General features: G+C 43.9%; 1 protein-coding gene across 1 annotated transcript in view; it reads right to left on the bottom strand.

Annotated features, from left to right (window-relative positions):
• The window catches only part of GLI2 (GLI family zinc finger 2), a 223193-nt gene that overhangs the window by 43408 nt on the left and 151986 nt on the right, over positions 1-27799 (bottom strand). The window contains exons 4-5 of the mRNA XM_077449688.1: positions 25303-25499; positions 9490-9681 (exon numbers count right to left, since the gene is read on the bottom strand). Coding sequence (XP_077305814.1) covers positions 9490-9681; positions 25303-25499 — 389 coding nt within the window. The remainder of the gene's footprint in view (positions 1-9489; positions 9682-25302; positions 25500-27799) is intronic.

The raw sequence follows: 27799 nt of genomic DNA, 5'->3' as shown, positions 1-27799 counted from the left end.
AGGGGTGAACCCGGCCCTTAAAGCAGAACTTCAGTCCTGCTGTATACAGACCCCCGCGCCCCCTCTAGCGCCGTCGTTGTTGAACTTGTGCAGATGCGCCAAAGGCCTCTACCCAGCCTTTTGGGGTCTTCAGTGGATCTGCGCATACGCAAGTGATTTCCTGTGCAATGCGCAAAGTTGTGGAAGGTTTTGGGCTTTCCCGATAGCTGTCTTTGCACATTTAACCCCTTCCTCGTTAACCCCTTCTTTGGGGGTTAAAAAAACGACCCCCCGCTCCCACCCGCTCAGCGCCGGTAACGCTCGGGCGGTCTGAGTGTGAAAGGAGCCTAATGCCGCGTACACGAAAAAAATCTTGGATGGTTTTTCCGACGGAATTCGGCTCGCATACACGCGGTCACACAACAGTTCGCTGAACTTTCGACCGCCAAGAACGCCAAGAACGCGGTGACGGACAACACTACAACGAGCCGAGAAATTTAAAGTCCAATGCTTCCGAGCGTGCGTCGAATTGTTTCCGATCATGCGTAGGAATTTTACACGTCGGAAATTGCTACAGACGAGCGGAATTTCCGATCGGAACTTTTTCCGACTGAAAAATTTTGAAACCTGCTCTCAGTCTTTTGCTGGCGAAAATACGGCCAGCAAAAGACCGATGGAGCACACATACACACGGTCGGAAAATATCCGACCAAAACCTCACATGGGACTTTTGCTGGCCGAATTTCCGATCGTGTGCACGGGGCATTAGGATGAAGGGCTGTTTTAATGTGCATTACCACCATGCCATATTGGGAGTGGCTTCTAAGCCTAGGTTTCCATAAATTTCGGGTGCCCCCCCCTCACCCCCTAACCCTTCATTGGGCTCCCTCCTGTCTAGCCCGCCACATTACCCTGTAGGGCGCTGGGCAGGCAAGTTTTGGGGGCGGCAGCCCCTGTAAATGATTTATTTGGTTGGCGTTGATCCGTGCGCCGTCACGGATGGGGGGGGGGGGGGTGGTGGTGACATCATTGCGGTCAAACATCACTTCCTGCTTAATGGTGTCACCCCTCTGGTGGGTGCCACCTGGGTGTGGTCCGCAGCCCCTCTACCCCCCCCCCCCCCCATAGCAACACCACTGACATCCGATTGTGTGCACGGGGCATTGGGATGAAGGGCTGTTTTAATGTGCATTACCACCATGCCATATTGGGAGTGGCTTCTAAGCCTCGGTTTCCATAAATTTCGGGTGCCCCCCCTCACCCCCTAACCCTTCTTTGGGCTCCCTCCTGTCTAGCCCGCCACATTACCCTGTAGGGCACTGGGCAGGAAAGTTTTGGGGGCGGCAGCCCCTGTAAATGATTTATTTGGTTGGCGTGGTGACATCATTGCGGTCAAACATCACTTCCTGCTTGATGGTGTCACCCCTCTGGTGGGTGCCACCTGGGTGTGGTCCGCAGCCCCTCTACCCCCTATAGCAGTGATGGCGAACCTTGGCACCCCAGATGTTTTGGAACTACATTTCCCATGATGCTCATGCACTCTGCAGTGTAGTGGAGCATCATGGGAAATGTAGTTCCAAAACATCTGGGGTGCCAAGGTTCGCCATCACTGCCCTATAGCAACACCACTGACATGGCACTACTTTTGAAAACACGCCACATCCACAGTGCCGTACCATGCGATTTGGTGCCCCGTAAAAAGCACTGCATTTTCAATCTGCATTCGCCGGGGGGGTTCCCGTTAACATGCAGCATCGGCGCAATGCAGCAGATCGCAAAAAGGCAGTGCGTTTTGAGCGCGGCGCGGGCGCGGGGAGCGCGTCTTTCCCTGCAGGCCGTTCCGGTGTGAATCGGCCTTTTGTTTGTTTGTTTGTTTGTTTCTATTTGTTTCCACTTAGGAGATTCTTCTATAAACAAAAACAATGGGTGAGATCTGTGAAGTCGAAAAAATACAAAGTATCGTTTTCCTGGTGACGTCGCGTCCAATCAGCGCGGCAGTAAACACCTCGCTCTGGACTCGTAACGCCGAATATAAAGAAACCGCAAGAAGCCACTTCCCTTCGGGGGGATGGGGGGGGGGATGGGGGGGTAACAAAGTGACCGCTACCAGAATCTGCAAATCATTTGGCTTTTGTTTCATTGGGAAAACAAGAGGCGCTGAGCCTGATTAAAGGCAGCGAATGATGACAGGGTGACCAGCAGGCGGGTAATTCGATCGGTCCTTGTGAAAACACTGCAGCTTCTACGCTGGTCAGAGGGTAACCATACCCAGGAGAAAACATCAGGATGCAATTAATGGCGTACCGAGACAATGCCAAACATTGTGCGCATGGTTGGGTGGGGGGGGGAGGGGGGGGGCGCGGGAGACGGGGGCACAGTTGCACAGGAAGTCGATCGCTCGCTGAGGTTTTTACTTGCAGCTGAACGCCGGGCAAACAGTTAAAGACATTGATGAAATAAATATACGGGAAAACTGTTTGCATTTCTGTACATCCAGCCCTGAGATTTACACAGCTCCGCCACACAGCACAGCGCAGGGCAGGAGACAAGACAGGACAGGTTTTGCCCCCCCCCCCCCCTTCACCCATAAAGCCTGTGATTGGACAGTGAGAGGCAAAAGCAGCAGCCCGATGAGGTTTTCTCTCCTGTCACTCTGTTCTCTCCTCCTATCAGCATGTCCCTTGTTGGCACGTGACCGCTGCAGCACAACTGATTGGCTGTTTGTTCCGCTTCTCCCTCTCCCAGTCTGAGCCCTGTTGTACAGGGGCAACAAGAATATATAGTGCTTGCATTCAAATAAAAATACACAAAATATGACACAAAAGTGTAATAGAAGAAGTCTTGTTTCTTTTTTTTTTTATAACGGTATTCTGTACCCTGGGGAATGAAGTACATGTAGCACTCTGTCCCATCCCCCCCCCCCCATATGGCTAGTCATGTGGTTGGACATTCTCTCCACAGCCATCCGACAACGCAGCTAGCAAAGAGATCCTATATGCTGTGGAAGGCTAGCCATGTGGTATGTGGTTGGATAAGACACCCCCCCCCCATCCCCCACAGCCATCAAACAACACAGCTAGCAAAGAGATCCTATTTGCTGAGGAAGGCTAGCCATGTGGTATGTGGTTGGATAAGACACCCCCCATCCCCCACAGCCATCAAACAACACAGCTAGCAAAGAGATCCTATTTGCTGTGGAAGGCTAGCCATGTGGTATGTGGTTGGATAAGACACCCCCCCCCCCCCCATCCCCCACAGCTATCAAACAACACAGCTAGCAAAGAGATCCTATTTGCTGTGGAAGGCTAGCCATGTGGTATGTTGTTGGTTAGAATCCCCCCCCCCCCCCCTCCCCAAATCCCCCACAGCCATGGGACAACGCAGTTAGCAAAGAGATCCTATACGCTGTGGAAGTCTAGCTATGTGATATGTTGTTGGATATAATACACCCCCCCCCCCATCCCCCACAGCCATCCAACAACACAGCTAGCAAAGAGATCACCAGTGCTTATCTCCAGCTCCCAGCACTTTCCCAAGATAAGCTCCGGGAAGAAGAATGCAGAGGAATGGGGGGAGGGGCTGAAATGCTTTGCCCCTTCCATTTCCTCTTGTCGGCACTTGTCTCCAGGATGTGCTGGGAGGCTGGAGATTAGCACTGGGAATCTCTTTGCTAGCTGCGTTGTCGGATGGCTGTGGGGGAAGGGGGGGGGCATCCTTTATAACAACATACCGGATAGCTAGCCTTCCACAGTATGTAGAATCTCTTTGTTAGATGCGTTGTAGGATTGCTGTGGGGGATGGGGGTGACCTATCCAACCACATAGCTCACCTTCCACAGCATGTAGGATCTCTTTGCTAGATGCATTTTCGGGTGGCTGAAGGGGGTGGGGGTTGTTCTATCCAACAACATACCACATAGCTAGCCTTCCACAACATGTTTGATCTCTTTGTTAGATGCGTTGCCAGATGGCTGTGAGGGATTGGGGCATCCTATCCAACAACATTCCAGATAGCTATCCTCCCACTGCATGTAGGATCTCTTTGCTAGTTGCGTTGTCGGTTGGCTGAGGGGGGTGGTGGTTGTCCTATCCAACAACTTACTGCATAGCTAGCCTTCCATATCATGTAGGATCTCTTTGCTAGATGCATTGTCGGATGCCTGTGGGGGAAGCGAGGCATCCTATCCAACACCATACCACATAGCTATCCTCCCACAGCATGTAGGATCTCTTTACTAGTTGCGTTGTCGGTTGGCTGAGGAGGGTGGGGGTTGTCCTATCCAACAACAAAGCACATAGCTATCCTCCCACATCATGTAAGATCTCTTTGCTAGGTGCGTTGTTGGATGGCTGTGGGGGGACGGGGAGCATCCTTTACAACAACATAGCGGATAGCTAGCCTTCCACAGTATGTAGGATCTCTTTGTTTGATGCGTTGTGGGATGGCTGTGGGGATGGGGGTGACCTATCCCACTATATAGCTAGCCTTCCACAACATATTTGATCTCTTTGCTAGATGCGTTGCCAGATGGCTGTGGAGGATGGGGGCATCCTATCCAACAACATACCACAGAGCTATCCACCCACAGCATGAAGGATCTCTTTGCTAGTTGCGTTGTTGGATGGCTGTGGGGGATGGGGACATCCTATCCAACAACATACCAGATAGTTATCCTCCCACAGCATATAGGATCTCTTTGCTAGTTGCGTTGTTGGATGGCTGAGGTGGGTGGGGGTTGTCCTATCCAACAACATACCGCATAGCTAGCCTTCTATATCATCTAGGATCTCTTTGCTAGATACGTTGTTGGATGGCTGCGGGGGAAGGGGAGATCCTATCCAACAACATACCACATACTGTAGCTATCCTCCCACAACATGTAGGATCTCTTTGCTAGCTGCGTTGTCTGATGACTGTGGGAGATGGGGGACATCCTATCCAACAACATACCACACATAGCTATCCTCCCACAGGATATAGGATCTCTTTGCTAGTTGTTGCGTTGTTGGATGGCTGAGGGGGGTGGGGGTTGTCCTATCCAACAACATACCGCATAGCTAGCCTTCTATATCATGTAGGATCTCTTTGATAGTTGCATTGTTGGATGGCAGAGGGGGGTGGGGGTTGTCCTATCCAACAACATACCACATAGCTAGCCTTCTATATCATGTAGGATCTCTTTGCTAGTTGCGTTGTTGGATGGCCAGTGGGGGAAGGGGAGATCCTAGTCAACAACATACCACATAGCTATCCTCCCACAGCATATAGGATCTCTTTGCTAGTTGCGTTGTTGGATGACTGAGGGGGGTGGGGGTTGTCCTATCCAACAACATACCGCATAGCTAGCCTTCTATATCATGTAGGATCTCTTTGCTAGTTGCGTTGTTGGATGGCCAGTGGGGGAAGGGGAGATCCTATCCAATAACATACCATGGTGTGTTGCTGCACCTCCATTGCCTTAATGCTCAGAGAAACAGCCCCACGACGCATGCAACACACATCTCCTCGCCTTGTAGTAATGAATTATAGTAATTATTGATAAGAGAGCCCTCCAAGTTTTAAGGAATTACAAGTGGTGGCAAAACCTGCGAGGGGGGGAGGGGGGACGAGAGTTTCCTCCGAGTGAATCGCTTGTTAAAAACAAAGAGTGCCATTGCAGGAGCGTTTGGCGGGCGAAGGGTTAACGGCCCAGGGGGGCTTGTTTGAATTCTGACGCGATGAAAGCTCCGTGTTACCTGGAACCTGAGAACGGTTCTGGGATTAGAAATAATTTAATCGAGAAACTCGATCCAGAGGGAGAGAAAGGCACTTCTCCATCAGGCGTTGTCATCTTAAAACAACACGGGGCCAAAAGTATGAAAACAGCCGGATAAAGTATTCGCCGAGTACAAAAGGACGGCGGGGAAGGGTCGTGCGGAATACAAGCCTGAGCCCCCAAAGGCGCTGGAGAGCCGCGGAGAATATGAACTCAACCACTGATGGGGAGAAAACACATTCCTCAACCTTCTACAACATCTGCAACAGCAAATTAACTCCTTCATAAACCAGGGGTAATTCCTGCCTTCATGGCCGGGGTAATTCCCGACCTTGTGACCAGGAGTATTTCCTCCCTTTATAACCGGGAGTGATTCCTGTCTTCATGACTAGGGGTAAAACCTGCCATCCTGACCAGGGGTAATTCCTGCCTCCATGACCAGGAGTAATTCCTGCCCTAATGACCAGGGGTATTTATTGTCTCCATGACCAAGGGTACTTCTTGCCTTCATGACCAGGTGCAATACCTTTCACCTTGACCAGGGGTAATTTCCGCCATTGTGACCTGGACTATTTCTTGCTCTCATGACTAAGTATAATTCCTGCATCCCTGACCATGGATAATTCCTGCCTTCATGACCAGGAGTAATTCCTGCCGAAATGACCAGGGGTAATTACCGTATCCATGACCAAGGGTACTTCTTGCCTTCATGACCAGGGGTAATACCTTCCCTCCTTGACCAGGGGTAATTCCTGCCTTCAAGACCAGATGTAATACCTGCCTTCATAACCAAGGGTAAAAGCTTCCTACTTGACCAGGGGTAATGCCTTTCTCAACGACTACGGATTATTTCTGACTTCATGACCAGGAGTAATTCCTGCTCTAATGACCAGGGGTAATTATTGTCTCCATGACCAAAGGTACTTCTTGCCTTCATGACCAGGGATAGTTCCTGCTCTCATAACCAGGGGTAATTCCTGCCTTCAAAACCAGATGTAATGCCTGCCTACGTGACCAGGGGTAATTCCTGCCTTCATGACAAAGGGTACAACCTCTCTACTTGACCAGGGCTAATTCTTGTCTCCATGACCAGGAGTAATTCTTGTCTCCATGACCATGGATAATTCCTGTCCTAATGACCAGGAGTACTTATTGTCTCCATGACCAAGGATATTTCTTGCCTTCATGACCAGGTGCAATACCTTCCACCTTGACCATGGTTAATTCCTGCCATCGTGACATGGGCTATTTCTTGCTCTCCTGACTAAGGGTAATTCCTGCATCCATGACTAGGGGTAATTTCTGCCTCCATGACCATGGATAATTCCTGCCTTCATGACCAGAAGTAATTCCTGCCCTAATGACTATGGGTATTTATTGTCTCCATGACCAAGGGTACTTCTTGCCTTCATGACCAGGTGCAATACCTTCCACCTTGACCAGGGGTAATTCCAGCCATTGTGACTTGGACTATTTCTTGCTCTCATGACTAAGTATAATTCCTGCATCCCTGACCATGGATAATTCCTGCCTTCATGACCAGGAGTAATTCCTGCCCAAATGACCAGGGGTAATTATCGTATCCATGACCAAGGGTACTTCTTGCCTTCATGACCAGGGGTAATACCTTCCCTCCTTGACCGGGGGTAATTCCTGCCTTCAAGACCAGCTGTAATGCCTGCCTACATGACATAAGGAGGGGTAATTCCTGCCTTCATGATAAATGATAAAACCTTACTACTTGACCAGGAGTAATGCCTGTCTTCATGACCAGGAGTAATTCTTGTCTCCGTGACCATGGATAATTCCTGTCCTAATGACCAGGGGTAACTATTGTAACGAATTCCTGCCATCATAACATGGGCTATTTCTTGTTCTCCCGACTAAGGGTAATTCCTGCCTCCATGACCATGGATAATATCTGCCTTCATGACCAGGAGTAATTCTTTTGTCCATGACCATGGATAATTCCTGTCTTAATGACCTGGGGTAATTATTGTCTCCATGACCAAGGGTACTTCTTGCCTTCATGACCAAGGGTACTTCTTGCCTTCATGACCAGGTGTAATACCTTCCACCTTGACCAGGGGTAATTCCTGCCATTGTGACCCAGGTTATTTCTTGCTCTCATGACCAAGGGTAATTCCTGCCTCCATGACCATGGATAATTCCTGCCTTCATGACCAGGAGTAATTCCTGCCCAAATGACCAGGGGTAATTATCGTATCCATGACCAAGTTTACTTCTTGCCTTCATGACCAGGGGTAATACCTTCCCTCCTTGACCGGGGGTAATTCCTGCCTTCAAGACCAGCTGTAATGCCTGCCTACATGACATAAGGAGGGGTAATTCCTGCCTTCATGATAAATGATAAAACCTTACTACTTGACCAGGAGTAATGCCTGTCTTCATGACCAGGAGTAATTCTTGTCTCCGTGACCATGGATAATTCCTGTCCTAATGACCAGGGGTAACTATTGTAACGAATTCCTGCCATCATAACATGGGCTATTTCTTGTTCTCCCGACTAAGGGTAATTCCTGCCTCCATGACCATGGATAATATCTGCCTTCATGACCAGGAGTAATTCTTTTGTCCATGACCATGGATAATTCCTGTCTTAATGACCTGGGGTAATTATTGTCTCCATGACCAAGGGTACTTCTTGCCTTCATGACCAAGGGTACTTCTTGCCTTCATGACCAGGTGTAATACCTTCCACCTTGACCAGGGGTAATTCCTGCCATTGTGACCCAGGTTATTTCTTGCTCTCATGACTAAGGGTAATTCCAGCCTCCATGACCTGGGTAATTCCTGCCTCCATGACCTGGGTAATTCCAGCCTCCATGACCTGGGTAATTCCTGCCACTATGACCTGGGTTATTTCTTGCTCTCATAACTAAGGGTAATTCAAGCCTCCATGACCTGGGGTAATCCCTGCCTTCATGACCAAGGGCAATTTCTGCCTCCATGACCAGGGTTAATCCCTTCCTCCATGACCAAGGGGTAATTCCTGCCTCTATGACTAGGATGATTCTGGTCAGAATGTTTAAAGGGGACCTTTCACTTCCTACATTCCCTTTACTGTAGGAGGCACAATGTACATATGCATACCTCCTTGGTCCCTCTTCTGATTCCCAGCCAGGAAATCCCCGGAAGTTCTGCACTTTGCAGGAACACGTGAGTGGCCAACTGCCAGGCCCGAGCCTGTCGTGAAGGAGCAGATGGGAATTTGCGTAGTCCTGGGTATGCTTTGGCAGGATATGTGAATGGCAGTAGAGCAAGTTAATTGTAAGATCATGTACCCATGGGCGTAACTGCATTCATGGGGTCCCATAGCAAAATTTTGATGGGGTAACTCTCTCCGTAGCAGCTGGCGGTGTTAACTGTGACAATACAAGTCATTGATCTTCATATAAAGTATTGCTAAACCAAGGACAGGCAGCAGGAGAGCTGTCAGCATAGTCAGTACACTGCAAGGGACCCAGAGTTATAATAATAATATTAATAATGTATACTTTATAGCTTATTTAAATGAAAGTTTCTTGCTCAGAGTTCAACTTTAAGGGAAAATATTATTTCTGAAATATCAAATTTTTTCAGGAGTTGGTCCGTAATCCCAATGGATCAGGTCTGAGGACAGCAATGCTCAGAGGAAACAAGCAATATAGCCTCAGATACATTTCTGAGGTTGGGCTTCGCTGATCTTAAAAGAGCGAAGAGTAGAAAATATAATTCATTAGGGAGCCACTTACCGTCCATAGGTGTCAGGTAATCGTGAAGATGGCCTCCAGCGCCCACAGCTCCACCTTGCAGCAGCAGCTCTCCATAGGGACTGGGGTGACTGGCTAGGAGGGTCATCTGGTGATAATAATCGGCGGGGTTGACACCAGGTGGAGGAGGTGCGATACCGAAGATGCCTCTTTCTTTCAAATGCTCGTGGGCAACTGTGGAGAAAGAGGAGAAGACGAAGGTCAGGGACGAAGATAACTAGGTTGACAAAAAAAAAAAAAAAATATGTCCATCAAACCCAACAAACTTTAGAAAGTTAGATTCAGAGGAGGCAAAAACAGTCCATCCCTCCAATGTAGGGCAATAGTGGCCAATTCCGCCTCATAGGAGAAAAAAAAAAATTCCTGTTTGATACCCCAAAAGCAGTCAGAACAGCACTGTGGATCCAGATATATCTGACCTATTAGTCTGTGGAAATATATTGCATATATAATTCATTTTAAGACATGCATTCACTCTTTTTTAACCACTTGCAGACCGGACCAATTTGCTGGTCAAAGACCAGACCCCTTTTTGCGATTCGGCACTGCGTCTCTTTAACTGACAATTGCGCGGTCGTGCGACGTGGCTCCCAAACAAAATTGACGTCCTTTTTTTCCCACAAATAGAGCTTTCTTTTGGTGGTATTTGATCACCCCTGCGGTTTTTATTTTTTGCGCTATAAACAAAAATAGAGCGACAATTTTGAAAAAAACGCATTATTTTTTACTTTTTGTTATAATAAATATCCCCCAAAAATATATAAAAAAACATTTTTTTCCCTCAGTTTAGGCCGATACGTATTCTTCTACATATTTTTGGTAAAAAAAAATCGCAATAAGCGATTATTGATTGGTTTGCGCAAGTTATAGCGTTTACAAAATAGGGATAGTTTTATAGCATTTTTATTAATAATTTTTTATTATTTTTTTTTTTACTAGTAATGGCGGCGATCAGCGATTTTTATTGTGACTGCGACATTGTGGGGGACCCATCGGACATTTTTGACACATTTTTGGGACCATTGTCATTTATACAGTAATCACTGCTATATAAATGCAGTGATTCCTGTGTAAATGACACTGGAAGTGAAGGGGTTAACCAGTGGGTGGCAGTGTAGGGGTTAAGTGTTCCTAGGGGTGTGTTACTAACTGTGGGGGGGTTGGGCTTTCATTTAGTGAACACTGATCTCTGCTCCAATCACATGGAGCAGAGATCAGCGTCACTAGTTGCTAGGCAGAATGGAGAAATGTTGTTTACACAGCATTTCCTCCATTCGGCCGCTCCGTGAGACGATCGCGGGGATGCCCGCGGCGATCGAGTCCGCGGGTCCCGCGACCGGACTCACGGGGGTCTCGACCAGTGCGGGAGCGCACTGCCGGCGGCGCGTTCCCGATGGCAGGGCGGCATTGAATATTGGACGTACATGTACGCCAATATGCCTGCCCGTGCCATTCTGTCGACGTACATCGTCGTGCGCTGGTCGGGAAGTGGTTAAAGTCTAATACTCAATTTTTGATTGCAACCATTCATCACGGAATCCGTTCTCACCATACAGATCCACCTCCTTCCATACTCAACATGAAACAGTCCGCCTGATGCCACCACTGTCCTTGAACAGCATCTGGAATAAAAAGTCCAAAAGTGGACACCTGCCTATCATGCCTCTATAAGTGTTACATAGTTAGTAAGGTTGAAAAAAGACACCAGTCCATCCAGTTTAACCTGAGTGAGTGTCTACAATTGTCCCTATCCCTGTACATTGCACACTCATATTAGTCCCTACCCTCAAGGAGCCCACAATCCAAGGTCCCCATTCATATACTAGGACCAATTTTGGACAGAAGCCAATTAACATACCTGCATGTCTTTGGAGTGTGGGAGGAAACCAGAGTACCCGGAGGAAACCCACGCAGGCACAGGGAGAACATGCAAACTCCAGGCAGGTAGTGTCATGGCTGTGATACGAACCAGTGACCCTTTTTACTGCTAGGCGAGAGTGCTAACCACTACAACACTGTGCCGCCCAAGTGTATTGGACATCCCCTTCCAAAACCATGGCCTTTAATATGGAGTTGCCCCCTTTGTGTCTATAACATCCTTCACTCTTCTGCGAAGACTTTTTACAAGATTTTTGAGTGTCTGGGAATTTGTGCCTATTTGTGAGGTCAGGTACTGATGCTAGATGGGAAGATCTGGCTCACTATCAGCATTCTAATTCATCCCAAAGGTGTTCTATAGGGTTGAGGTCAGGGATCTGTGCAGGCCAATGGAGTTCCTCCACACCAATTGGGTTGAACTGGTCAAACCATGACAAGATATTGGAGGGTATCTGTGGGAATTTGTGCCCATTTGTGAGGTCAGGTACCGATGTTGAATAAGAAAACTTGGATCACCATCGGCATTCTAATTCATCCCAAATGTGTTCTGAAAAGTTGAGGTCAGGGATCTGTGCAGCCAAATGAAGTTCCTCCACACCAATTAGGTCAAACATGTCAAACCATGACAAGATCTTGGAGGGTATCTATAGGAATGTAAGTCCATTTGTGAGGTCAAGTACTGATGTCGAACGAGAAGACCTGGCTCACCATTGGCATTCAAATTCATCCCAACAGTGTTCTGTAGGGTTGAGGTCAGGACTGTGTGCAGGCCAATGGAGTTCCTCCACACCAATTGGGTCAAACTGTGTAAACCATGACAAGATCTTGGGGGGTATCTGTGGGAATTTATGTTTGTTTGTGAAGTCAGGTACTGATGTTGGATGAGAGCACCTAGATCACCATCAGCATTGAAATGTATCCCAAAGGTGATCAGTAGGGTTGAATTCAGGGCTCTGTATGGGGCCACTCAAGTTCCTCCACACCAATGTCTTTATGGAGATGTTGGTTAAGAAGACCTGGCCCAATCTAGTTTATCCTAAAGGTGTTCAGTAGGGTTGAGGTCAGGGCTCTGTGTGGGGCCACTCAAGTTCCTCCACAGTCCACACCAAACTGGCCAAACCATGTCTTTATGAAGATGTTGGTTGAGAAGACCTGGCCCAATCTAGTTCATCCCAAAGGTGTTCGGTAGGGTTGAGGTCAGTGCTCTGTACAGGACACTCGATTTCCCCCATACCAAACCATGTCTTTATGGAGATGTTGGTTAAGAAGACCTGGCCCAATCTAGTTCATCCCAAAGGTGTTGAGTAGGGTCTAGGTCAGGTCTCTGTGTGGGGCCACTCAAGTTTCTCCACACAAAACTGGCCAAACCATGTCTTTATGGAGCTGGCTTTGTACGCAGGGGCACAGTCATCAGCCGTTAATTTGAATACAGAGGTCGGGCGTGACGTCATAACATCGCGCCCGGCCTCCGAACGATCATAGAGACTCCGGGGACGATCTAGTCCGCCGGAAATCTCTATGGTAACTTGCTGGGGCCGGCGGATCCTGTGACCGACTCACTGATGGAAACAGTGAGTCGGTAGAAGCACCGGAGGGCGGCGGGAGGGGGGGTGTCCCCTCCCGCCGCCCGTAAGAATGATCAGGCAGCGGAACAGCCGCTATGATCGTTCTTTTGGTGCAGGGAATCGCTGGCTGAAAACGGCAATATCTGAATGATGTCTGTGGCCTCAGGCATCATTTAGATATAACCACTGAAAGCCCATGACGTCAATAGACGCGGTGTGGGCGCCAAGTGGTTAAATCACCTTTTGGCTAAACAAAAAACAGCATTTATTGGAAGTGGTACCAATTGGTTGTTCTAAATGGTACTAATTGTTGGTCCTAATAACATACACAGTCTTTGATCTCAGAGATATGTTTACAGTGCAAATTCAAATGGAATTCGGATGTAAAATTCGATATGAATTTCAGTCCGGAATTCGGAAAGTCAGGCGAATTCCGTTTCGTGATCCGGAGCATTCGGTAAACTTCGTTTATAATATAATTCAGGCATTTGGATATTTCCGAATCTCCGAATAACGATTCTAGTCTAGAATCTGAAACGACACAAAACACATTTTTCCAGCATGCGCTTCTTTAGTTCTAAAAAAAAAAAAAAATTCCATCCTTTCATTTTTCTTGAGGTTCAAAATAATCATTGAACGAATGTTCCAAAAATTTTACATTTTTTTTTTTCCCAATGAATTTCTATTGGTTATTGGCCAGCTTAAGCCATTTATTTTCCCGCTAGACTTAAACTCACCATTCTTTGTAAAACTCCCCCATCCCTCGAATTCATTGAATTGCCCCCCGTTGAACCCCTGCCTAATTTTTTACTTATGGTTCAGTTCTCAAAACTTCACTTTCCATCTGTGGCCTCTCATGTCCCTTATCTTGGGGGGGCGCCTCTACTAGAATTGTGGGGTTTTCTTATCTCCATTTTTTTAAATTCCCCAAAAATATAACTTGCTTAATGCAGCTGCCATTTTGGCATTGAGCGGAGTCGGATATTGTTGACCAATATTCCCGAGTGTTCTTATAACTCTGTGTTCTCCGACTGTATTGCATGCAGCGTACGGAGGACAATGCGATTACAGGATGTCCCTCTGACCTCCATTTGGAAGTGTTTATGAGGATAATGGGGGGGGGGAATCAGACGCAGGGCGGCGGGGTCATACCCCGATATTAATCAGAGTTATTTTTAGCCGTCTCCTGAATGGGAACTAGACAGAGCTCCTGCCCATCTCCCCCCTCCACATATTTCACATGGGGGGGGGTCAGCCACTGATTGAAGGGGAGTGATGGGGACTCAGCAATGTGTTCATCAAATGTTTAGTGTCATCCGAGGCCTAAAACATCGGAAGAAATGTGTATTTCTTCAGAAAGAGTTTTTTTTTTTTTTGCAACTAAGTGACTAAAAGTAAAATTTCTGTCTCTGCAGATGACACCGAGCTATGCCGGGGAATAATTTCCTTACAGGATGTCTCCAATTTACAAGCCGACCTCAATACTCTGTCTAATTGGGCAACTATGTGGCAGATGAGGTTTAATGTTGATAAATGTAAAGTTCTGCACTTGGGGGCTAAGAATATGCATCTTATATACTAGGAGGAGTACAACTGGGGGAATCCATGGTGGAGAAGGATCTGGGGGGGATCCATGGTGGAGAAGGATCTGGGGGGATCCATGTTGGAGAAGGATCTGGGGGATCCAGGGTGGAGAAGGATCTGGGGGGATCCATGGTGGAGAAGGATCTGGGGGAATACATAGTGGAGAAGGATCTGGGGGATCCATGGTGGAGAAGGATCTGGGGGATCCATGGTGGAGAAGGAGCTGGGGGGATCCAGGGTGGAGAAGGATCTGGGGGGATCCATGGTGGAGAAGGATCTGGGGGGATCCATGGTGGAGAAGGATCTGGGGGATCCATGGTGGAGAAGGATCTGGGGGGATCCATGGTGGAGAAGGATCTGGGGGGAGATCCATGGTGGAGAAGGACCTAGGGGGATCCATGGTGGAGAAGGATCTGGGGGGATCCATGGTGGAGAAGGATCTGGGGGGAGATCCATGGTGGAGAAGGATCTGGGGGGATCCATGTTGGAGAAGGATCTGGGGGATCCAGGGTGGAGAAGGATCTGGGGGGATTCAGGGTGGAGAAGGATCTGGGGGGATCCATGGTGGAGAAGGATCTGGGGGGAATCCATGGTGGAGAAGGGTCTGGGGGCTCCATGGTGGAGAAGGATCTGGGGGATCCAGGGTGGAGAAGGATCTGGGGGGATCCATGGTGGAGAAGGATCTGGGGGGATCCATGGTGGAGAAGGACCTGGGGGGATCCATGGTGGAGAAGGATCTGGGGGAATACATAGTGGAGAAGGATCTGGGGGATCCATGGTGGAGAAGGATCTGGGGGATCCATGGTGGAGAAGGAGCTGGGGGGATCCAGGGTGGAGAAGGATCAGGGGGGATCCATGGTGGAGAAGGATCTGGGGGGATCCATGGTGGAGAAGGATCTGGGGGGATCCATGGTGGAGAAGGATCTGGGGGAGATCCATGGTGGAGAAGGACCTAGGGGGATCCATGGTGGAGAAGGATCTGGGGGGATCCATGGTGGAGAAGGATCTGGGGGGAGATCCATGGTGGAGAAGGATCTGGGGGGATCCATGGTGGAGAAGGATCTGGGGGGATCCATGTTGGAGAAGGATCTGGGGGGATCCATGGTGGAGAAGGATCTGGGGATCCATGGTGGAGAAGGATCTGGGGGAGATCCATGGTGGAGAAGGACCTGGGGGGATCCATGTTGGAGAAGGACCTGGCGGGATCCATGTTGGAGAAGGATCTGGGGGATCCATGGTGGAGAAGGATCTGGGGGATCCATGTTGGAGAAGGATCTGGGGGGATCCATGGTGGAGAAGGATCTGGAGGGATCCATGGTGGAGAAGGATCTGGGGGGATCCATGGTGGAGAAGGATCTAGGGGTTTTGGTAGATCATAAGCTCAATAATAACATGCAATGCCAAGCTGCGGTTTCCAAAGCGAGCAAAGTCCTTTCTTGTATTAGGGGAGGTCAAATCATTAGTAAGACCTCATCTGAAATATGTAGTTCAGTTTTGGGCACCGGTTCTCAAAAAGGATAATCGGGAAACTGGAGAAAGTGCAGAGAAGGGCAACCAAACTAATAAGAGGCATGGAGGAGCGGAGGACAAGGGGGCACTCTTTACGTCTAGAGGAAAAGAGATTTCATCTCCAAATACGGAAAGGTTTCTTCACAGTAAGAGCTGTGAAAATGTGGAATAGGCTCGCTCCAGAAGTGGTTCTGGCCAGCTCAGTAGCCACTATATGGCAAATGAGGTTTAATGTTAATAAATGTAAAGTTCTGCACTTGGGGGCTAAGAATATTCATGCATCATACATACCGGGGGGAGTACAACTGGGGGAATCAATGGTGGAGAAGGATCTGGGGGGATCCAGGCTGGAGAAGTATCTGGGGGGGGGGTCCTTAGTGGAGAAGGATCTGGAAGAATCCATGGTGGAGAAGGATCTGGGGGAATACATGGTGGAGAAGGATCTGGGGGGATCCATGGTGGAGAAGGATCTGGGGGAATACATGGTGGAGAAGGATCTGGGGGGATTCATGGTGGAGAAGGATCTAGAGGAATCCATGGTGGAGAAGGATCTGGGGGGATCCATGGTGGAGAAGGATCTGGGGGGATCCATAGTGGAGAAGGATCTGGGGGATCCATGGTGGAGAAGCATCTGGGGGATCCATGGTGGAGAAGGATCTGAGGGATCCATGGTGGAGAGGGATCTGAGGGATCCATGGTGGAGAGGGATCTGAGGGATCCATGGTGGAGAAGGATCTGGGGGGATCCATGGTGGAGAAGGATCTGGGGGAATCCATGGTGGAGAAGGATCTGGGGGAGATCCATGGTGGAGAAGGATCTGAGGGATCCATGGTGGAGAAGGATCTGGGGGGATCCATGGTGGAGAAGGATCTGGGGGGATCCATGGTGGAGAAGGATCTGGGGGGATCCATGGTGGAGAAGGATCTGGGGGGATCCATGGTGGAGAAGGATCTGGGGGGATCCATGGTGGAGAAGAATCTGGGGGGGTCCATGGTGGAGAAGAATCTGGGGGGGTCCATGGTGGAGAAGAATCTGGGGGGGTCCATGGTGGAGAAGGATCTGGGGGGGTCCATGGTGGAGAAGGATCTGGGGGATCCATGGTGGAGAAGGATCTGGGGGGATCCATGGTGGAGAAGAATCTGGGGGGGTCCATGGTGGAGAAGGATCTGGGGGGATCCATGGTGGAGAAGAATCTGGGGGGGTCCATGGTGGAGAAGGATCTGGGGGTTTTGGTAGATCATAAGCTCAATCATAACATGCAATGCCAAGCTGCGGTTTCCAAAGTGAGCAAAGTCCTTTCCTGTATATAGAGAGGTATGGACTCCAGAGAGAGAGATATCATCTGTACAAATCATTAATAAGACCTCATCTGGAATATGCAGTTCAGTTTTGGGCTCCAGTTCTCAAAAAGGATATCGAGGAACTGGAGAAAGTGCAGAGAAGGGCAACCAAACTGATAAGAGGCATGGAGGAGCTCAGCTATGAGGAAAGATTAGAGGAACTGAATTTATTCTCTTGAGAAGAAGAAATTAAGGGGGGGATATGATCACCATGTATAAATATATAAGGGGTCCATATAGTGAACTTGGTGTTGAGTTATTCACTTTAAGGTCATCACAGAGGACAGGGGGGCACTCTTTACGTCTAGAGGAAAAGAGATTTAATCTCCAAATACGGAAAGGCTTCTTCACAGTAAGAGCTGTGAAAATGTGGTATAGACTGTCGCCAGAGGTGGATCTGGCCAGCTCAGTAGATTGCTTTAAAAAAATGCCTGGATTCTTTCCTAAATGTACAGAATATAACGGGGTACTTATATTTTTAGGTAACGTTTATCCAGGGAAAATCTGATTGCCTCTCGGGGAACGGGAAGGAATTTTTTCCCCTGCTGTAGCAAATTGGAGAATGCTTTGCTGGGGTTTTTCGCCTGCCTCTGGATCAATCGTGGGTGAAGGATTGTGTACATGGTATGGCAGTATTATTATTTCGTTTTTTTTTTTTTTTTTATTGAACTAGATGGACTTTTTTCAACCTGACTATGTAATTGGAATAAATAATTTTTTTTATCTGTCTGGAGCTTCATTTTAAAAGACATCTAAACCAAAAATACAGTAAAACCTTGGATTGCGAGCATAATTCTTTCCGGAAACATGCTTGTAATCCAAATCACTCGTATATCAAAGCAAATTTCCCCATAAGAAATAATGGAAATGCGGGTGATTCGTTCCACAACCATTTATTCATAAGCCCCTACGTTTATAGTACATATGAAAAGCTTTCATAATCATATAATTAATATTTTTTTAATATAAAAATAAAAAAAAATGTGTATGAGGTTTATTGATAATATGTTATATTTTTTTTTATAAAATATGTAACTTTTTTGTATGAGGTTTAATAATCATATAATTATTTTATTTTTTATAAAACAATTAACTTTTTTTGTATGAGGTTTTATGATAATATGTAATATTTTTTGTTATAAAATATGTACCTTTTTGTATGAGGTTTAATAATCATATAATTAATTAATAATAATCATATAACTATGTTATTTTTTTTATAAAACAATTAACTTTTTTTGTTTGAGGTTTAATGATAATATGTAATATTTTTTTTAAGAAAGAACATAATTAGTGTTCATACAAAATGTTACTTTTTTTTGTATGCTGTTTAATCATCATATAACTTTTTTTTTTGTATGAGGTTTCATAATCATATAATGATTTTTTTTTAACACAAAAATTTACTTTTTTTGTATGAGGTTTAATGATAATATGAAATATTTTTTTTTATAAAATATGTAACTTTTTTGTTTGATGTTTAATGATAATATGTTATAATATTTTATAAAATTTTTAACTTTTTTGTATGAGGTTTCATAATTATGTAATTATTATTATTTTTTTTAATACAAAAATTAACTTTTTGTTTGTATGAGGTTTATTGATAATATATTATATTTTTTTTTATAAAATATGTAACTTTTTTGTATGAGGTTTCATAATCATATAATGATTATTTTTTTTAACACAAAAATTAACTTTTTTTGTATGAGGTTTAATGATGAGATGCAATTATTTTTTATGAGGTTTAATAATCATAAAAAAGAACATTATTAGTATTTATACAAAATGTTACTTTTTTTTTTTTAATATCATTTTTTTTTTTTGTATGAGGGTTAATGATAATATGAAATATATATATTTTTTTTATAAAATATGTAACTTTTTTGTTTGAAGTTTAATGATAATATGTTATAATATTTTTAAAAATCTTTAACTTTTTTGTATGAGGTTTAATAATTATATAATTATTATTTTTTTTAATACAAAAATAAACTTTTTTTTTGTATGAGGTTTATTGATAATATATTATATATATATTTTTTATAAAATATGTAACTTTTTTGTTTGATGTTTAATGATAATATGTTATAATATTTTATAAAATGTTTAACTTTTTTGTATGAGGTTTCATAATTATATAATTATTATTTTTTTTAATACAAAAATAAACTTTTTTTTTGTATGAGGTTTATTGATAATATATTATATTTATTTTTTTTATAAAATATGTAACTTTTTTGTTTGAAGTTTAATGATAATATGTTATAATATTTTATAAAATGTTTAACTTTTTTGTATGAGGTTTCATAATTATATAATTATTATTTTTTTTAATACAAAAATAAACTTTTTTTTTGTATGAGGTTTATTGATAATATATTATATATTTTTTTTTATAAAATATGTAACTTTTTTGTTTGAAGTTTAATGATAACATGTTATAATATTTTATAAAATGTTTAACTTTTTTGTATGAGGTTTCATAATTACATAATTATTATTTTTTTTTAATACAAAAATAAACTTTTTTTTTGTATGAGGTTTATTGATAATATATTATATATTTTTTTTTATAAAATATGTAACTTTTTTGTTTGATGTTTAATGATAATATGTTATAATATTTTATAAAATGTTTAACTTTTTTGTATGAGGTTTCATAATTATATAATTATTATTTTTTTTTTAATACAAAAATAAACTTTTTTTTTGTATGAGGTTTATTGATAATATATTATATTTTTTTTTTTTATAAAATATGTAACTTTTTTGTTTGAAGTTTAATGATAATATGTTATAATATTTTATAAAATGTTTAACTTTTTTGTATGAGGTTTCATAATTATATAATTATTATTTTTTTTAATACAAAAATAAACTTTTTTTTGGTATGAGGTTTATTGATAATATATTATATTTATTTTTTTTATAAAATATGTAACTTTTTTGTTTGAAGTTTAATGATAATATGTTATAATATTTTATAAAATGTTTAACTTTTTTGTATGAGGTTTCATAATTATATAATTATTATTTTTTTTTTAATACAAAAATAAACTTTTTTTTTTGTATGAGGTTTATTGATAATATATTATATATTTTTTTTATAAAATATGTAACTTTTTTGTTTGATGTTTAATGATAATATGTTATAATATTTTATAAAATGTTTAACTTTTTTGTATGAGGTTTCATAATTATATAATTATTATTTTTTTTAATACAAAAATAAACTTTTTTTTTGTATGAGGTTTATTGATAATATATTATATTTATTTTTTTTATAAAATATGTAACTTTTTTGTTTGAAGTTTAATGATATTATGTTATAATATTTTATAAAATGTTTAACTTTTTTGTATGAGGTTTCATAATTATATAATTATTATTTTTTTTAATACAAAAATAAACTTTTTTTTTGTATGAGGTTTATTGATAATATATTATATATTTTTTTTTATAAAATATGTAACTTTTTTGTTTGATGTTTAATGATAATATGTTATAATATTTTATAAAATGTTTAACTTTTTTGTATGAGGTTTCATAATTATATAATTGTTTTTTTTTTTTAATACAAAAATTACAATTTTTTTGTATGAGGTTTATTGATAATATATTATATATTTTTTTTTATAAAATATGTAACTTTTTTGTTTGAAGTTTAATGATAATATGTTATAATATTTTATAAAATGTTTAACTTTTTTGTATGAGGTTTCATAATTATATAATTATTATTTTTTTTAATACAAAAATAAACTTTTTTTTTCTATGAGGTTTATTGATAATATATTATATTTATTTTTTTTATAAAATATGTAACTTTTTTGTATGAGGTTTAATAATCATATAATTATTTTTCTTTTTAATAAAAAAAAAAAAAAAAAAAGACTTTTTATGTATGAGGTTTAATTATAATATGTTATAATATTTTATAAAATATGTAACTTTTGTATGAGGTTGACTGAAAATGCAACTTTGATGGTAAACGGGGAAAAGCGGCGAGCGAGCGCGGGCTTTCTTGCGCTCGGGTTTTTTCGGGCCCTCTATGTAAACATTCTCATTAACGTCTGAAGCATTCTCGGTGAAGCTGATACAAGACACATGGAGCTGCTGAACGCAGCAAGTCTGGGCGTCTGGCTGACTGAACCCCTCTGCAGTGCCAAAGCCAATTATAGAACATCTCACAGCTGCAATTCCTCAAAACTACACCCAGAGCGACAACGGGGGGGGGGGGGGGGGGGGGAACCCGGAGGAAAAATAAATAGTGTCAGCCTCTGTCCAAATTCATTCAAGAAACAAAAAAAACCTGCAAAGCCGAGAGAGCGCGGAGGGAAGCGGACCAGTTCCCATGATAGACGGGTCAGGTCCCCGGAACTCGGAACGTTGCAGAGGGACAGAGAGCCCCGAGGCCACCATGATAGTAAATTGCTGAACCATAGATTGGGCCGGGAATGGACAAAAAAATTGTTACATTGTTCTTAATATAGTTACCATTTATTTTATGCTACAATATGAACAGATTAATGATATCATTTTTGGTGTGTATTTGAGTTTGTGGCCAACCTATGTGGACACCTGACCATCACACCCATCACACCCATCAACCCATCACACCCATCAACCCATCAACCCATCACACCCATCAACCCATCACACCCATCAACCCATCACACCCATCACACCCATCACACCCATCAACCCATCACACCCATCAACCCATCACACCCATCAACCCATCACACCCATCAACCCATCACACCCATCAACCCATCACACCCATCACACCCATCAACCCATCAACCCATCAACCCATCAACCCATCACACCCATCAACCCATCACACCCATCAACCCATCACACCCATCACACCCATCACACCCATCAACCCATCACACCCATCAACCCATCACACCCATCACACCCATCACACCCATCAACCCATCACGCCCATCACGCCCATCACGCCCATCACACCCATCACACCCATCACACCCATCTCACCCATCACACCCATCACACCCATCAACCCATCACACCCATCAACCCATCACACCCATCAACCCATCACACCCATCAACCCATCACACCCATCACACCCATCACACCCATCAACCCATCAACCCATCACACCCATCAACCCATCACACCCATCAACCCATCACACCCATCAACCCATCACACCCATCAACCCATCACACCCATCACACCCATCACACCCATCAACCCATCAACCCATCACACCCATCAACCCATCACACCCATCACACCCATCACACCCATCAACCCATCACGCCCATCACGCCCATCACGCCCATCACGCCCATCACACCCATCTCACCCATCACACCCATCAACCCATCACACCCATCACACCCATCACACCCATCAACCCATCAAACCCATCACACCCATCACACCCATCAACCCATCACACCCATCACACCCATCACACCCATCACACCCATCAACCCATCACACCCATCAACCCATCACACCCATCACACCCATCAACCCATCACACCCATCACACCCATCACACCCATTCCAAAACCATGGCCGATAATATGAAGTTGACCACTTATTATGGCTACGAAATACTCCAAGTCTTGTGGGATGCCTCTGATGCCTCCCCTTGTACAGCCTGTGGAATAGAATGTCCGATAGTCAAAAGTGGACGCCTTGGACGTCTCCTTCCAAAACCACGTCCATTAAGATGGAGTTGCCCCCTTTGTGGCTAAAACATCCTCCACTCCTCTAGGAAGACTTTCCACAAGATTTTGGAGGATGTCTGTAGGAATTTGTGGCAATTTAGATTTAGGTCTGGTACTGATGTTGGATAAAAAGATCAGGCTCACCCATGTCAACTCATCCCGAAGGTGTTCAGTAGGGTTGAGGTCAGGAGTCTTTGCAGGCCACTTGAGTTCCTCCACACCAAAATGGTCAAACCATGTCTTTATGGAGCTGGACATCCGATTCTAAACACCACGGCCATTATTATGGAGTTCCCCCATGGCAGGTAAGATGGAGTTTTCCCTCTCCATTGGTTTCCTCGAGGGTACTCCAGTTGTTTTTTCTTCTGTTTCCTTTCTCCTTTTTTCCCTTTCTTCTTTTTTTTCTTTTTCCTTTTTTTATTTTTTTTATTTTTTATTTTAACTTTCTTTTTCTACTTTTTCCTTTTTAACTTTTTCTATTTTTTTACTTTTTCTTTCTTCTTTTTTTTCTTTCTTCTTTTTTTAACTTTTCCTTTTCTTTTTTTCTTCTTTTTCCTTTTCTTCTTTTTTTCCCTTTTCTCCTTTTTCTTTTTTTCTTTCTTCATCTTTTTTTAATTTTTTCTTTTCTTTTTTTTTTCTTTCTTCTTTTTTTATTTTTAATTTTTTTATTTCACTTTTTCTTTTTTTTCTTTTGTATACACTATTAGGGATGGGGGTTTTGTTGCTGTGCCTATGTTAGGTCATATATTTTTTGTTATATATTAAAAAAAAATTCAATGTATTATTAAATGAAACTAAGGTAGGTATCTGAATTTGCCTTGGTATCAGATTTCTGTAATGTACTGCACAGCAGCGCTTGGATTGGGAGTGGGAGGGGCCATTATTATGGAGTTCCCCCATGGCAGGTAAGATGGAGTTTTCCCTCTCCATTGGTTTCCTTGAGGGTACTCCAGTTGTTTTTTCTTCTTTTTCCTTTCTCCTTTTTTCCCTTTCTTCTTTTTCCTTTTTTTTTTTTCTTTTTTAACTTTCTTTTTTTTTTTTTACCTTTTCTTTTTTTTTTCTTTCTTCTTTTTTTAACTTTTCCTTTTTTTCTTCTTTTTCCTTTCTTCTTTTTTTCCTTTCTTTTTTTCCTTTTTCTCTTCTTTTTTCTTTCTTCATCTTTTTTTAATTTTTTCTTTTCTTTTTTTTCCTTTCTTCTTTTTTTATTTTGAATTTTTTTCTTTTACTTTTTTTTACTTTTTCTTTCATTTTCTTTTGTATACACTAATAGGAATGGGGGTTTTGTTGCTGTGCCTATGTCAGGTCATATCTTTTTTGTTATATATTAAAAAAAAAATCAATGTATTATTAAATGAAACTAAGGTAGGTATCTGAATTTGCCTTGGTATCAGATTTAATACACAGCAGTGCTTGGATTGGGAGCAGGAGGGGCAGAGCTGGGAGCCAATCAGGCCCTCCTACACTTCTCACGTGTTGTCAGTAGGCATGCTGATAGGAGGAGAGTGCAAAGTGACAACTCTCAGTATGCTGCTCCTCCAATCACCAGCCTGAGGGGGTGTGTCTTGACTGGGCTGTTCTGGTGTGGCAGTAGAGGCCCTGGCACACCTTTTTTTTTTCTTTCTTCTTTTTCTTTTTTTTTTACTTTTCCTTTTCTTTTTTTCTTCTTTTTTTCCTTTCTGTTTTTTTCCTTTTTCTCTTCTTTTTTTCTTTCTTCATCTTTTTTCTTTTTAATTTTTTTCTTTTACTTTTTCTTTCTTTTTCTTTTGTATACACTAATAGGGATGGGGGTTTTGTTGCTGTGGCTATGTCAGGTCTTATCTTTTTTGTTATATATTAAAAAAAAAATCAATGTATTATTAAATGAAACTAAGGTAGGTATCTGAATTTGCCTTGGTATCAGATTTAATACACAGCAGTGCTTGGATTGGGAGCAGGAAGGGCAGAGCTGGGAGCCAATCAGGCCCTCCTACACTGCTCACGTGTTGTCAGTAGGCATGCTGATAGGAGGAGAGTGCAAAGTGACAACTCTCAGTGTGCTGCTCCTCCAATCACCAGACTGAGGGGGTGTGTCTGGCAAGGCCCTGGCAAGTTACTGGATCACAAAACTGGCTGAACAGAACTACAAATCTTTTGATAGTTAAAACAGTATATAATAACATGATTCTAAAACATAACCTATACCGGGATCCGGCTTACCTTCGGCGGGGCTCAGGCCCCTGGCGGCAGATATCATGGAGAGGGTGGGGCTCCCGTGGACAGATCGCAGGTAATGCTCCATGTGGGGGTTCACATAGTGGTGGGCGTGTCCAAACTCGGCGGCGCTCACCGCGTGCGGCGACAGGCGGATCAGGGAGATGTCAGAGATGACGGGGCTTCCGCTCAGGCCTGGCGGGCTGCAAGAAGGAGGAGAAAAATAAATCGGTCAGTATAGAAGGACATTGGGAATTGTAATGGATCTATATCTGGTTTTGGACACCCACCGTCCCCTTTGCTGATAGGGAACTACAAGTCCCAGAAGCCATTCTACAAAGACTGGACAGTCCAACGGCTGAGACGTCAGGTCTAGGACTGTGCAGACTCAGCACTGGAATTGTCAGCTCCCCGGAGTCACAGGAGGGGGGGGCACTCATCAGAGGTGTCCCCGACACGGGAGCATAGCGATCTAGAACTGCGGCGTGACGGCGGCGGCGGCGGCTCTGACCTCCGACAGATACAGCGACGTTCAGACCACAGCTGCACCCACTACAGCCTGATTACACAGCGCGCCCCAGGAAGAGGCGAGAAAACCGAGCGGAACAATTCCACCCATCAATGCCACAACATCACACAGGAGGACACAACCCGCTGCGCCCGTCATGGTCCAAATCAGTATTGGCGGCAGTTGGCTCCTGGGAGACGCTGTGAAGAGGGAGAAGAGTCAGGGGAAGCAGCTGCACTCAGAGGGACTTAAAGAGCCAATGGCATCAGCCTCTGTACTAGAGGAGCTTACACTCTAATGTCTCTCGACAGTCACACACTATTATTATTGTACATTTATATAGCTCTGACATATACCACTGTGCTGTACAGAGATCACTGAGCCAGTCACATCAGTCTCTAGACCAGAGGAGCTTACACTCTAATGTCCCCATACAGTCACACACGAATATTATCATGCATTTATATCGCTCTGACATATACCGCATTGCTGTACAGAGAACACTGAGCCAGGTACATCAGTCTCTGTACAAGAGGAGCTTACACTCTAATGTCCCCTCCCCCACAGTCACATTAGTCTCTGTACCAGAGGAGCTTACACTCTAATGTCCCCTCCCCCACAGTCACACACTATTATTATTATACATTTATATAGCGCTGACATACACCACAGTGCTGTACAGAGAACACTGAGCCAGTCACATCAGTCTCTGTACCAGAGAAGCTTACACTCTAATGTCTCCTCCCCCACAGTCACATTAGTCTCTGTACCAGAGGAGCTTACACTCTAATGTCTCCTCCCCCACAGTCACATCAGTCTCTGTACCAGAGAAGCTTACACTCTAATGTCTCCTCCCCCACAGTCACATCAGTCTCTGTACCAGAGGGGCTTACACTCTAATGTCCCCTCCCCCACAGTCACATCAGTCTCTGTAACAGAGGAGCTTACACTCTAATGTCTCCTCCCCCACAGTCACATTAGTCTCTGTAGCAGAGGAGCTTACATTCTAATGTCCCCTCCCCCACAGTCACATCAGTCTGTGTAGCAGAGGAGCTTACACTCTAATGTCTCCTCCCCCACAGTCACATTAGTCTCTGTAGCAGAGGAGCTTACATTCTAATGTCCCCTCCCCCACAGTCACATCAGTCTTTGTACCAGAGGAGCTTACACTCTAGTGTCCCCTCCCCCACAGTCACATCAGTCTCTGTAGCAGAGGAGCTTACACTCTAGTGTCCCCTCCCCCACAGTCACATCAGTCTCTGTAACAGAGGAGCTTACACTCTAGTGTCCCCTCCCCCACAGTCACATCAGTCTCTGTAGCAGAGGAGCTTACACTCTAATGTCCCCTCCCCCCACAGTCACATCAGTCTCTGTACCAGAGGATCTTACACTCTAATGTCCCCTCCCCCACAGTCACATCAGTCTCTGTACAGAGGAGCTTACACTCTAATGTCCCCTCCCCCACAGTCACATCAGTCTCTGTAGCAGAGGAGCTTACACTCTAATGTCCCCTCCCCCACAGTCACATCAGTCTCTGTACAGAGGAGCTTACACTCTAATGTCCCCTCCCCCACAGTCACATCAGTCTCTGTAGCAGAGGAGCTTACATTCTAATGTCCCTTCCCCCCACAGTCACATCAGTCTCTGTAACAGAGGAGCTTACACTCTAGTGTCCCCTCCCCCACAGTCACATCAGTCTCTGCACCAGAGGAGCTTACACTCTAGTGTCCCCCAATCACACATTATTATTATTATAATACATTTATATAGTGCTGACATATACCGCAGCGCTGTACAGAGTGCATTGAGCCGGTCACATCAGTCTCTGTACCAGAGGAGCTTACATTCTAATGTCCCCTCCCCCACAGTCACATCAGTCTCTGTACCAGAGGAGCTTACATTCTAATCTCCCCCCCCCCCCCCCCCCAATCACACACTATTATTATTATACATTTATATAGTGCTGACATATACTGCAGAGCTGTACAGAGTACA

Source organism: Lithobates pipiens, unplaced genomic scaffold (genome assembly GCF_037356315.1).
Source record: "Lithobates pipiens isolate NorthernLeopardFrog02 unplaced genomic scaffold, aLitPip1_a1.2 Scaffold_22, whole genome shotgun sequence".
NCBI lineage: Eukaryota > Metazoa > Chordata > Amphibia > Anura > Ranidae > Lithobates > Lithobates pipiens.
The sequence above is the reverse complement of the archived record's forward strand: the minus strand, read 5'-3'. Positions and strand labels throughout refer to the sequence as shown.